The sequence below is a fragment of the Schistocerca cancellata genome, chromosome 2 (assembly GCF_023864275.1).
Source record: "Schistocerca cancellata isolate TAMUIC-IGC-003103 chromosome 2, iqSchCanc2.1, whole genome shotgun sequence".
Taxonomy (NCBI): domain Eukaryota; kingdom Metazoa; phylum Arthropoda; class Insecta; order Orthoptera; family Acrididae; genus Schistocerca; species Schistocerca cancellata.
In genome coordinates, this window is record NC_064627.1 from 615,185,200 (window position 1) to 615,198,825 (window position 13,626).

The 13,626-nt window shown below is 39.0% G+C and overlaps 1 protein-coding gene across 4 annotated transcripts in view; it reads left to right on the forward strand.

Annotated features, from left to right (window-relative positions):
- The window catches only part of LOC126162280 (uncharacterized), a 202,733-nt gene that overhangs the window by 112,132 nt on the left and 76,975 nt on the right, over positions 1 to 13,626 (forward strand). Inside the window, exon 3 of one of the 4 annotated variants that reach the window (XM_049918692.1) lies at positions 5,096 to 5,124. The exons of the other annotated variants lie outside the window; for them this stretch is intronic. Within the exon in view, the coding sequence (XP_049774649.1) occupies positions 5,096 to 5,124 (29 nt within the window). Of the gene's footprint in view, positions 1 to 5,095; positions 5,125 to 13,626 lie in introns of those variants that run through there. 4 annotated transcript variants of the gene reach the window in all.

The following is a 13,626-nucleotide window of genomic DNA, read 5'->3' on the forward strand; positions in this document are numbered from 1 at the left end:
CACACAATGACTCTTTATCTCCAACAATACCATTCACACGAAATGCTTCCCGACAAACACGCCTAACGCACAATTAGAACTTTCACATTTGCACAAATTGTCAAACGTGTATACAAGACATCAAAAATTAAATTTTGCAAAAATACCATTAGAAGAATGACAAGACAACTGCAAATGTTCAATTACAAAATGTACACATGCAATCTAGACTACAATTACTAAACTACAAATTACTTCAACAATACTACTGTCTACTATTTTTTACAATCAAAAGAATTCCAAGGGACGATCCTGGCAGGGTCGCCACGTGCATGGGGGCTTACTTAAATAACTATTATGCAAATATTTTTACTGTCTGTCCGGTTACGCATTTTCGTAAATGGCTGGCCCTGACTAGTTTTAGTACGCAATCTGACTGCATAGAATAACAACAAACAATGAAAGAAAATTTTCGTTAACACAGTTAATTAATTATGTCCCCAGCAACTATAAAATCTATGAAGCCAACAAAGCACAAGTGTAGCTGTTCTGTATGTGGTAGTATGACTCAACGCACATCTAGCATGGTTCTTCTTCAACAAGACAAGAATTTTTAAATACCAATTATACTGACGTGATAAAAGAAAATTAGAAATACTATAATTGCGCAAGGAAACCAGAATTACACTCTAATACAAGAACACAAGCCAGATGCTTTGTTGACTGAACGTGTAATGATGCACTATTTGAGACACAGAAATAATAAAAGAACATAGTGTTTTGTTACCTTCATATATATTGACGAAATACACTCTGATCATTACAATATCTCCATTATAATAACATCTGCTATCTCTCCCATCAAATAACTGCATAAAACATGGAACAAACACTCACTACTACCACATCTCAACAACTCTCCACTACATCTGAAGAAGAACCGCCTACCACGACTTCTCAAGAATCACTGCCAGTGGAGGCGGTGGAACAATACTCTCTGGCGCGATCTCTGGCTCTGTGGCTCAGTGTAGCCACCTTTCATAACTTAAAATGAAAAATGAATTCATGTGTACGTGTCCTTCGAAGTTGTGTCGTGTATTTAGAGACCTAAGCAATCATAAGAATACCAACAATCTTGCTTAGTAATCATTTGTGTAAAATCATTGTAGAACAGATACTATTGAATTAAGAAGTGGCAGATGTAGACAAACAGATATGAGCACATATTGAGCTGTACCATTGCCTTACCGTTCCTAATGTGATCGTAGCATAATGAATATGAAGATGGACATGTGTGCAAATCAAGCGAAGAAATTTACATATGTAGTGAACTTGTTACAACACAACCACGATATTATTGCACTTAGCTTAACGTAGCAGCCACCGGAAAGAGGCGGTGGCCTTACAATAAACAAGTACAGGGATGGCTAAGTAAAAAGCATTTCAGCACAGCTGTGCGTATACTGTCAAGCGGTTCATAGTGTCTTCGTGAAATATTACGATAAATTCTTGCGATAAGCAGACCGAAGCGCACTCACTCCCAGGAACAATAATGTTGCCGTCGACTAATAAACAGAAGGTCACCTCACATCACAAAACTGACATTCAACTTCGACAGGGATCGTACAGAGCAATAGTGGCACAAGATACAGATAATAATTCCTAAAACTCTAGTAAAATCGGAATCTTCTAGACCAGATGAAGATGAGAGGGCTCACCATTACGTATCTTTGACTCTCCCTCTCCAAACTACTAAAATTTTGGATACCTTATGCTTTTCACAAATAGTATCCTGCGCAATGGATTGAGGTTACGGAGTATTCGTTGTTTATATACTTCTCAGAGTCTGTAACTGAACAACAGGCTAACACAGACGCCGAAGCTTCCGATTAGTATGTGCCATGCCATTGCAAAATACAGCTGATATCCAATGACGTCCGGACAGAGTACCGATCGGTGGATAAGCTGACATGATGAGGAATACGATGATGGTATTTTTAGAGGGCACAAATTGGCGGTTGTTAGTCGGCATGCCATTCCCAGAAGAGGTGTATTGTGAACGCTGTAGACTGCACTATAAGAAGGCAAATAAAACTGTGTATTTGGTAGAGACGAATGAACACATCTCCCCTTACTCAGGCAGCGCGAATACTTTTGTGTGCTGCCAGTTTCTGCACAGACGATCAAAATGTGAATTAACTCCTTTATTCAATGGTAATGTTTCCGTTATCTTAACGGCATGTGTCACGATGAGAAAATGCAGACTTGTGGGGAACATGGCTTCTCAGCCTTCTCACGTATGTTAGAAATCAAGCTGGTTCTTTAGATACATAATGACCATCTCATTATCTCATTGTGGACATTGTGGAAACTGGGAGACTTTGGCCAAGAAAGCCCTTTTATCAGCGCTAGTCTCCCTCTTATGTCCTCATTTTCTAGTCCGTCATGTGTATTCTGCTGACTAATTAGCAAAATTCCTTAACGCCATCTTGATCGTGATAGCCAGTTAAGTTTCCGACTGTTCACTTTTCTGCTACTTCTTCCTACATTCAACTTTCTGCGACTTACTGTCAATCCATATTCTGCATTCATTAGACCGTTGGCTCCGTTCAACAATTTCTGTAATTCTTTATCGTTTTAAATGAGGATAGAAATGTCGTCAGGGAATCTTATTGTTTCCTCTCACCTTCTATTTTAATCCCACACATGAGCCTTCCTTTTATTTCCGTCTTGCATCTTGGACGTATATATTGAACAGATGGGGTGAAAGATTACCCTTCCTCTTACATCCTCTTCAATCACAGCGATTTGTTCCTTGTCTTCCATTCTTACTGTTCTTGTATATTACCATATTTCCTTGTAGCTTACCCCTTTCTTTCTCAGGATTTGAAGCACCTTGTACCGTTTAACACGTCGAACGTTTTTACCACATTGACAAATCTTACGAACATGTGACTTTCTTCGAGCTTGCCTCTATTGTCAACCACAATCACAGCCATCTCTGCCATCTTTACATTTCCTAAATGCACACTGATCCTCAGTCTACTTTTCCACTCTTCTGTATATTATTCCTGTCAGCTACTTGAGTTCCTGAGCTGTTAAGCTGATTGTGTTACGATTGCAGCACTTGTCGCCTCTAACAATTTTGGGAACTGTTTGGATGATTTTCTTCGGAAAGTCTGATGGTATATCACCAGTCTCCTTATAATATTCGTACACATCAACTAGATTCTGGTATAATTTAATCTATCCCTTCTGCCTCATCTGATTTACGTCTTCCAAAGCCATCCTAACTTCTAATATTCTATCCCATAAGCCTTCCCTATCTTCTGTTCCTTTTCCGGTTTTGTCATCACGTGAATCCTCCTGCTCATAGATGCTCTCTGTTTGCTCTTTCCATCTATCCGCTCTCTCCTCTTCATTTAACAGTAGAATTCCTGTTGCACTCTTAATGTTGCCACGCTTCTTTTATTTCACTGAAAGTTGTTTTTACTTTTTCTGTAAGTTGAGTCAATCCTTCCGTAAAAGCTGAGTCAATCCTTCAGACAAACATTTCTTTTTTGGCTCACTCCTCAGCGACTTGTATTTCACAATTTCACTGAAAGGATTTTTAATTCTTTCTTTCGTCGATCAGCGGAAGTATTTCTTTTGTTATCCACTGTTTCTTCGCATTTATCTTCCTCTTACATACGTTTCTCTCTTCAAATTTTACGGCTGCCCGTTTCAGAGATGTCCATTACTCTTCAGCTGCACTACCTAGTGAGTAATTCATTATGGCTGTATCTATAGCCTCAAACAACTTCAGAGGTGTCCCTTCACTCCTTACTACTTCTGTATGTCACTTACTTGTGCACTGATTCTTCCTGACCTGTCTCTTCAACTTTAGCCAACTCATCGTCATTATTACGTTTTACAAACCAGTATCTGAATTCGAAATATCTGAGTGATCATGACGCACTTTAACTGAAATCTTCATGTATCTCGCAGCCTTCTCAAAGTTTCCCTCCTCCTTGCGTGATTCTTGTACAGTGTTTACGTTATTAGCATCTAAAACCTATTGCAGAACATATTAATCTGTCTCTGGTCTCGTTCCTACTACCAAGCTCATTTTTAACCGTAAACCTATCCTATACGACTTCCTGCACAACCACTTTCCAATCCCCCATGACTACAAGATTTTCTTATAATTTTATATACTTGATTACCCTTTAAATCCTAATATACTTTCTCTACCTCTTCATCTGCTTGCGACGAAGCATGCATATCGAAACTATTGTTGTCACTGTTGGTTTGCTGTCGAATCTGATGAGAGCAACCCTATCAGTGAAATGTTCGCAGTAACTCATTTGTTGTCCTACCATTAACAAATTCTAATCCAGAAATACCATTTTCCGCATAATTTGTGGCAGTAGCATAGGCTCATTTTTGGCCAGCACCATTACTATGAATCAAATATGGGGTCCGAAAACTCCACAGAACATTTGAAATGTAAAACTGTGTCCATCAGTTGCAGGTCACCTGAACAGCAATTACCCACTTTGAAGAACTTCGTTCTAGTGACATCCTAACTCTCTCTAAATGCATCAAGCTTCAGATTTGCTCGCGTTGTCCATCCGCTAAACAGCCGTCTGCTATAATGCCAGTGGGGATAAGATGTCGCTACCACAGGGCACTTGTCAGCAGTTAGGACGCTTGCTCGAGCTCCACAGTACTCGCAACAACAGTCACCGCCTATTTAAACTTGTCTTCGAAAAATAATGTCCAGATCGGACATGGTACTTCACAGTCCATTGAAGGAAAGCCTATTCAAAACGCATGAACAAAGAAAGGTAGTTACTGTTCTGGGGAGGTGCTGAATGAATACGACACCCCGACGACCTGTCACTGGTACATGTGGAAACGACGCTCTGTAGTGCATCTGTTACCAGAGGTCTCCCACATTCTCACTGTTATGCGACCGTAACATAATCTTTTCACAGTGCTGAAAATGAAATTCATGCCCTGCAAAAAAGGTGAAAACCTATCACAGTGTTATCAGTAGTAAATACCAAATAGTATATAAGTCTGTACATAGTTTCTAACTCTAGTAAAACATGTTTCCTTCTGTTTGTTGTAGTTTACGTGGTGAAACCAAAGAGTCTGTAAACCAACCCTGTCAGACTGTCCCAAGAACTAGGACTATTGCAAATCTGTTGGCTCAGCTTGAAGAGACTGCCTCCTCCGCGATTGGGTGAAGACCAGATGGCTGGCCTGCTGACTGAAGACATCTACAATATTCAGAGAAAGCAACAAATCCCAAGAGCGTCAGAACTTACCTCTTTTTCTAGCAACAAAACTGGAGCAATCGACTAATCCTCTTTCATGATAGTTTCTCATTGCTTCACGACATGCAATAAACCACATCAGCATTACGTTTAGGCGAGAAACTGACTCCAAAAACTTGTGTTTGAAAACATTTTTCTCTGTTTTTTATCTTTCTGTTGGCCTTGTAATAGTTTTATACTGACGCAATAAAACTGTAGTTTCATGTCGTCAACTGTTATAATTCAATCGTTGAATACATTTCCTTATGCGCAGCTTCACACAATTATTGGCAAATTATGACTGTATATTAATCATACAAAACGCAATTTATCCATCCCAATACCCAATTCCCGCCCTGAAACGTTGATTGGAAAGACGACACCGGTGGACACAGCAGAGACTTACGACTGACGCAGTGGTGTGTCCTTGTCTTTCCAGGATAAAGTGTGAAATATTTGCAGCACATAATACATTCTCTGGTTATTCTACACGGCGGCCCAAGGCGGAAAGCAAAACACTTTTTGCAAGCTATTACGCAAAGGAATCTGTAACATACCACACCAAGATGCAAGTTTGCATTATCGCTGTAAAATAAGTGATCGTGAACCGTCTCAGCCTATGGTCCTTCTAGACTGAAACATAAATACCAAGACGTGCTAAAAATTAATGCCTACGAATTCTACAAGTGACAAATCTAAAAGCTTTTTAAATAGAATAAACTTTGTTATCAATTTTCATTTTCATTCTCCAGTTTTCATACTTATATCTCATCATTAATCATCATAACGACGAACAAATTTCTCCGAATGAGAGACAAGTTTATTGATACCGCCATTGTACAATGCCTGACTTTGTTAAAAGAGCCACAACGTTACCGCTGCCTGCACTGCCTCGTCACTGTCAATGTGAATTCATTGAAAGTGTTTTTAAAGCTCTGTAACCAAATGAAAATCGGGTGGGCCCAATCAGGGAGCGTATGGAGAATGAACGATGATTTGAGCCCAAGGTGTCCGACTGTCACAGATATCCCCAAGCTAAAAGAAAGCATTATCCATGTTTGGAAGAACTCTTCGAATTGCAGAACGCTGCTTCTCTCTCGCCGACATAGCTATGTAGCACACAGCCATTCTACATGCTGCGTTTAGGGGACCTCTACCAGCAGAGGATTGCTCCTTGGGGCAGAGAAACGTAAAAGTCGACCAAGTGATATGCATGGCATGTAATAAAGCAACTGGTACTCTGGACACAATATAAAGACCGTAAGCATACCTTGTAGTACGCCCTCGCACATCACCTCTTTATCAGTAATATATTATTTCTCATCAAGTGCGGAACCATTTTGCACAGCAACTGTTAATTTCATTGATTGAAGTGATTTTTCGATTTACAGACACTGACTTACGAATGTCAGTTATTAACAGTATTAATTTAGTGACCAAATGCATACACCTGTAACCCTACTTTTACCATTGGGTTAATATGATCGCATAAGCAATTGGAAACATATCACACTTATTGTCAAACCTATTATTTTGGAGCCTCATACCTTTGTCTCTCGCAGTCATTATTTCCCAATGAAGATTCGTTCAGTTTTATATTTACACCAAACCACTATTTAAGAGTGGTGTTTCCACTGAGTATCACTGGGGTCCATATGACACCAATCTCAATTTCTTATCTTGAATGTAGCATCTCAGACACTGGGAATGTGACTTACGTTGGAACAGCTGCAATTTATGTTTTCATGTTAGTTCATTAAAATATTATTAATATACTCCGTGTAAATTTCTTGGGTTCTTCACGACCCCAGTAGTACGCTGTGAAACCAACATATGTGGTGTAAGAGGAGCTCAAGTCGACAAGTCACGAGAAAAGAAAAGCAATTGGGAATTAAAAATGATGTTTTAAGTTTTATAATTTCTGATAACCAGCAATTAGAGGCGAAGAACGCTAGAGAGCAGAAATTTCGCATGATAGAGCAGATGGAAGGCTACACGATCGCTAACAAGGATGAAAAACTTCATGAACCGCGCTAACACAGTACAGTCTATTACAATGCCCCTAATTGTACCGGAATTTATTTATCGGGTAAGAAAGACCATTGCCATTGTAGGTGTTCTCGCTTCGTTATTGGTAAATCTTTCCTTCCTTTCTTTTCACATACAGGTTATCGAACCAAGGTCGGACGACATTTAGATTACTAATAGAAGACGCCACCCCTAGATAAGAGGCGCATTTTCGTTTTGGAATACACTTGTGTAAACTTGATGCAAAATGTTTGTTATTTAAATCGTTATCGATGGAACAGCATGATGCCCAGAAACATAGTCGTAATCAAGTCCTCGATGCTTGCTTGTGATTTGGAAAAAACGACATAGCGTGGGAGGAAAACGTCGAATACAGGTCTCGTCCTACTAATGTGAGTACAATGCGTATTTTTGGATCTTTTATCGAACCCACCTGAGTCTGGACCCCCAAGAGAATACAGAAGCGTTGTGCTTGGTGCTTAAAAGTCGTCGAAGCCCATCCAAAGTGTGCAGAAACATTCAGGAACAATAAGAGTGACAGAAAAACTTTTCTAAATAGCCGTTGGTTAAACGTAGAGAACCTAAGGTTATTCGCACAAAATGGCGGAAACACATTGCTGTAATGAATCAAATACGTCCACCCGCGTCATAACACTAAAAGCTACATTCTAGAACTCGGCCAGGAGGAGCCAGAGTTTTCCTTCTAGCGTTATGTGCGCCGATTAGACAATCATGGGTCATGACACAGACACATTTTTGCGATTTTGAGAGATGTAGTTACGAGGACTGTTGGGGAATCTTCGATGTCACGTTATGATCTTCGTTAGAAAGAACGGGTTGTTGTGCAATAAACGCACCTTAAATACAGGGCCACCAGACTTTTGTTCAAATTTGTCTCGGTGACCTATTATTGACACCGTGTATCACTGACATTGCACTGTAAACGGCATAAAATGATGCAGCGATCTGTAGGCCAAAGGTCTAAAGCGCGATAGCAGAATGCGCCACCTTACTGACTTGCTGATGTGTATTGCTGTGATGGACTTAATGCAGTCTATGGAACAGCTCTGATGCCTGCATGCCTCCATGGTATAAAGTGTTAAAGATCCTAACAAGAGAAGAGAAACGGTAAGTCCAAAGCATATTCTCTTTAAGTTTGTTGCAGCTGCTTCAGAAAACCAAACTGTACTTTGTAGTTTCATAAATAAATTCATCTCCATGCAAACTGATCTGTAGCGTCAGCCATTAACCGGACACGGGTACATCACGAACCGGGGGGCTAAAGGATGCAACAGCTTTGTTCTATTAATAGACTTATCGCTTGACCTTACGCCAGCGGACACGCACACTCTAAAACACCCAGTCTACGCGTCCGGGATAACACTCCGCTGGCACTGTGAAAATATTCCAAGTCCAAGCTACCGCATATACTATAAAAGCGAGCGAAAGCCGCGCAGATGCTCATTCGCGCTGCTGCTGCTGCACAGGCAACTGCATTGAACGCCGCCACGATGCCTTACAGGAGAATTCGTCGCCGTTCTAAACAGACAGTGTATAAAACCATCGAGAACATCGAGTTCGCCACAACAGCAGGCGACAAGAAGAATCGCATTCCAGTGAAGAGTGTTGCTGCTACTGCACTTGTCGACGGACCTTGTGTTCTCGATGGTTTTATACACTGTCTGTTTAGAACGGCGACGAATTCTCCTTAAGGCATCGTGGCGGCGTTCTACCACTTCTCTAGGCCCATTGACGTCATCAAATAAGTAACACAAAACTCTCTAATTAAATAAACAAAACAAAATGATAAGCTTTACTCTACATCTGGAAATTTATTATGTAGTCGCGAATGTTCTGGCTGTCTTATACATAAGCATACATACTTGGACATCCGACATTCACTAATAGAGGAACCACTAGTGGATTCGTTCCCACGTTACAGAGTTGGAACACTTGCCAGTTCCTGTAGAGAATTACATGAATGATTTTTAATAATGATGAACATCCCACATACTCTCACGCACGCATTCTCATTCACATGCACCCTAACACACAATGCACATATTTACTTAGAATTCTTGAAATTATTTTTATAGAAAAGTCAAAGAGGGTTTCTGAAACTAAAAACTTTCCAAATTTATATATGAACACTGAAAGTGTTATCAGATCATCGTACATAGTCACTGAAGGTGAATTATTACATCACTGTATTTATTTAAATTCTTGAATGTCGGAAAATTACCTTTTTTTGGAATTTTACCAACTTCCAAAATACAACTATTTTTGATCTCAGACTTTGACATATTGTTTGTTTTCACAACAGAAGGTTGTACCTCAAATATGACTTTCCTCAGGTTATTCCTTTATTAGTTATTAATATTTTTAGTTTCGTATAATGTAAGTGGCCTGCCAGCGCTACTCCACTGCTTTCACACGCGCAGCTGCAACAGATGGTCGTGACGTCAGTCTGCAGGACACAACTCGTCCGTTACTGACCGTGTAATACTCTACCCGCTTACACTGCAGTCCACATACATTCTGAAGTAAATCTTTTAATAGACAAATGGGCGATTGCGCACTAGTTGCGCCGCCACAAGATGTCTAAGATAAGAGAAGAACAACCTGGTGTGGATTCTAACCATAGCTCTGTGGTGGATGTTGGTTTGATGTTCCAGCATACTATTCAGTGACCTACGATGGTTGGTACGGTTTCTGTGGTGTGATACACATTCTTATGAACATTCTGATGCGCTGAACAATGTGACTGTATTGCCAGCTCATCTTTTTCATACATACGTTTTGTAAATGCATGCAGTCTGATTCTGATAGACACACTTTTTATTTGAATCTGGATGATGACACACATGCTGATGCTGACATTTTTTCTTCAATCTGCATATTAAGTAAGGAAGTTAACCAGCGTGAGTATGTAATAACAGTAAGCATGTATTCCAAAAGCTTACAAAAAAGAGGGTTGCTCAGTGGAAGCTGTTGTTGTTGTGGTATTCACTCCGGAGACTGGTTTGGTGCAGCTCTCCATGCTATCCAATCCTGTGCCAGCCTCTTCATATCTCAACAACTACTGCAACTTACATCAATCTAAATCTGCTTACTTTATTCGTCCCCATCTACAATTTTACTTCCAGAAGTCCCTCCAGTACTATATTGGCAATCCCTTCATGCCTCCAAATGTGTCCTGTCAATTATCCCTTCCTCTAGTCAGCTTGTGTATTGAAGTAAAACATGTACCATAAATAGTCTAGACAATAAGACAACTGAAGCTTTTGAAGCATGGCACTACAGAAGAACGCTGAAAATTTGATAGATAGAACACGTAACTATGAGGAGTTGATGAACAGAATTGGGAAAAAAAGAAATTTGGGTCACAATTTGGCTAGAAGAAGTTTTGCACAGCATACAAACAATATTTACAGGTATATGAAACTCTAGAATTTTTTTCATTTATGAAAAAATGAATGAGCTGTTACATTTTAAACTTCATGTTTAGAAAAAACTCAAATTTTATGGTTAATTATCTCAATTTTTAGCACAGTTTTTAATAGATTTGGAAAATTCTAGAGTTTCATACACCTGAAAGTATGGTTTGTATGCTGTGCAAAATTCATCGAAGAATCTTCCTTACTTAGGAAGAAAAGTATACCTATAGCAACGAATGCAGCCAATAGTAAGTGAAAAAATTATGACGTTTCACATGTAAAAAATATATTTTGTTATATTTTTGAACTTCGACTGCTATGAGCGGGAATCCTGAACCCTTCCTGGTCATCCAGACAAAGTTTTATGAATTTATTTGTAAAAGTACAGACAGTGGAAATTAAAATGTCCTGTTGTGCCTCACCTGCTCCCAGTCGGCCAGTTTGACGTCCTACCCCTCTTCATTTTTCTGCAGGCGATATCTGTGCCTCCCAAGTGAAACATACTAATACATCCTTTGTAACCTCCCCGGAAAATTTCGAAGGACAATTATTTAAACGTTAACGAGAATAGAACCTATTGTAACCTACCAGCAAATAAAATAATTTATTGACAATGACAATTAAATGAGAACTAGCAATCTGACCTATGTATAACCTCCCACAAAAATGAAAGTCAATTCAATACAAAGAATGACATCTCAATGACAATGAAAACGCAAATAGACCGAAATGTCGATCTTTAGGCCCTGACTAAACTCAAATTCTTATCTCAGTAAAACTGCATCTGCTCTTATTTTTCGCCATAGCTTGGAGGAAATGCATCGCAAATATATATATTTTTTTGAATTTAAGGGAAACTTTTCTTTAAGGAAATGCAAGGGAAATATTATTTCAAAAAAGGATTGTTTGTTAAAATGCTTGGTTTGAAAACAAAATTATTATTGGGGCGATTCTTGAACAAATTAATTACACTTAAGATCCATTACAATACATTATTAGCTGAGCGCAAAGCTGCTTCATTACCTTATTTAACAATATATCTTGTCCTGAATCTCGACCAGAATGCCATGTCGACGCCCGCCGATTCCTCACACACAACTGCGACTCGCTACGTACCACTACTCACTCATAACAGGACTGAACTCTCGCGCGCTATTACTCTCTCGCAACTGAGCTGACTACATGCTCTCTGGTCAGAGATTCTGTGGCTCGCCATCGCTGCCTATGAAAGGTACGCGTTTCATAACCCTCCACTGGGGGGGGGGGGGCAAAAATTTGGCAGCGATGCTGAGTCATTTGGACTTGCCAATCGCGGCAAATTTTTTTTTATTTTAATTAATTAACTTTACAATTATAGACAAAATTCAGATGTAGAACATGAATTAAATGTGGTGCACATGCACCGAGTACAAAATTTATCAGACAAAGGCAAAATATATATAATGAGTACAAAACATATTACATAAATGCATACACACTGAAAAACTCTTACAAAATATATCAGACAAAGGCAAAAATATATACAATGAGTACAGAACATATGACATAAGTGCACACGTACTGTAGTTTGGAACATATTAGCAAATGAGGAAATATATATACAACGAGTACAAATGACATAAGTGCATATGCACTGAAGTACTGAACATATCAGGAAATCACAAAATGTATACAGAATGAGTACAGATCATATTGAAAAATGAGAAAAGTGCACAGGCACTGTAGTTCAGTAGAAAACATATTAACTCATGACACAAGTGCACATGCACTAAAAAATTCTTCAAAGTTTTAACAACAAATAAACGCAACTGTAAAAAATCATGTTGACAAGTGACATAAGTGCACATGCACTGCAGTTGAGAATATATCAGCAAATCACAAAATGTATTAATAAATGGCAAAAGTGCACACGCACTGTAGTACTCTCTAGTATTTTTCTACAACAAACAAACAAATCAAGGAGTGTAATAAAGTGCACATGCACTGTAGAAGTCTTTAGTAATTTCAGGATAACTAATCTCATTAACAAAAGAAAAGAAGTGCACACTCACTGTATATGACTTTTTCATTTTACAATAATTAGGGAAGGAATAGGAAGGATTGTGTCATGGTTGTAGCACTTAGGTTGCACGCAGCTGCACTGAAAGTCCATATCTTTCCACAGAAATACAACACCAAGTGAGACAATTTGCAGTTCTTTTCCCAGAAGTATTTATCAGCGTATCCAAGACACTGAAATGTCGTAGTAATATTCCTTGTTATCATTCTAGCAGTACATCAGGTACACCAAACAGTGGGACTATAATAACGTCTTCATCGCTCACGGTGGTGGACAGCATGTCGTGTCAACACCACGCTCTTACAAGGCACACCAACGTAGAATTAGTGCAAAACCAAATATAGTGCTCCATGATCATGAGGATAGACAGGACAAATGGATATTACAGTAATTCCAGGTTATTAGGTCATAAGGTGAAGGACATTAAGTCACATAGTAGTCTTCATTGAGGATTACATTAGTAGTTTGCGGCATTCATAGCCCAATTATTGAACGTTTCTGTACCACGAATGTAGTATTACAGAAAAATGTTCATTAAATTATTGGCATCATGGGTAATCGTATTACAATAAACAGTGGCAGTCCTTGGCCAGTTACAAAGCATATTTAATATGACAGAATAATGTTCATCAGAAGTCATCATTGAAAAGGAGAGTCAATTATTGGCATAGCATTAACATAATTCAATGAGTTATACTAATTATTGGCACTCAGTGGCCAGCAAGTATTGAATAGTACAAAACATTACACTAATTATCGGCACTCAGTGGCCAGCAAGTATTGAATAGTACAAAACATTTATCATCATTCAGTATTATTC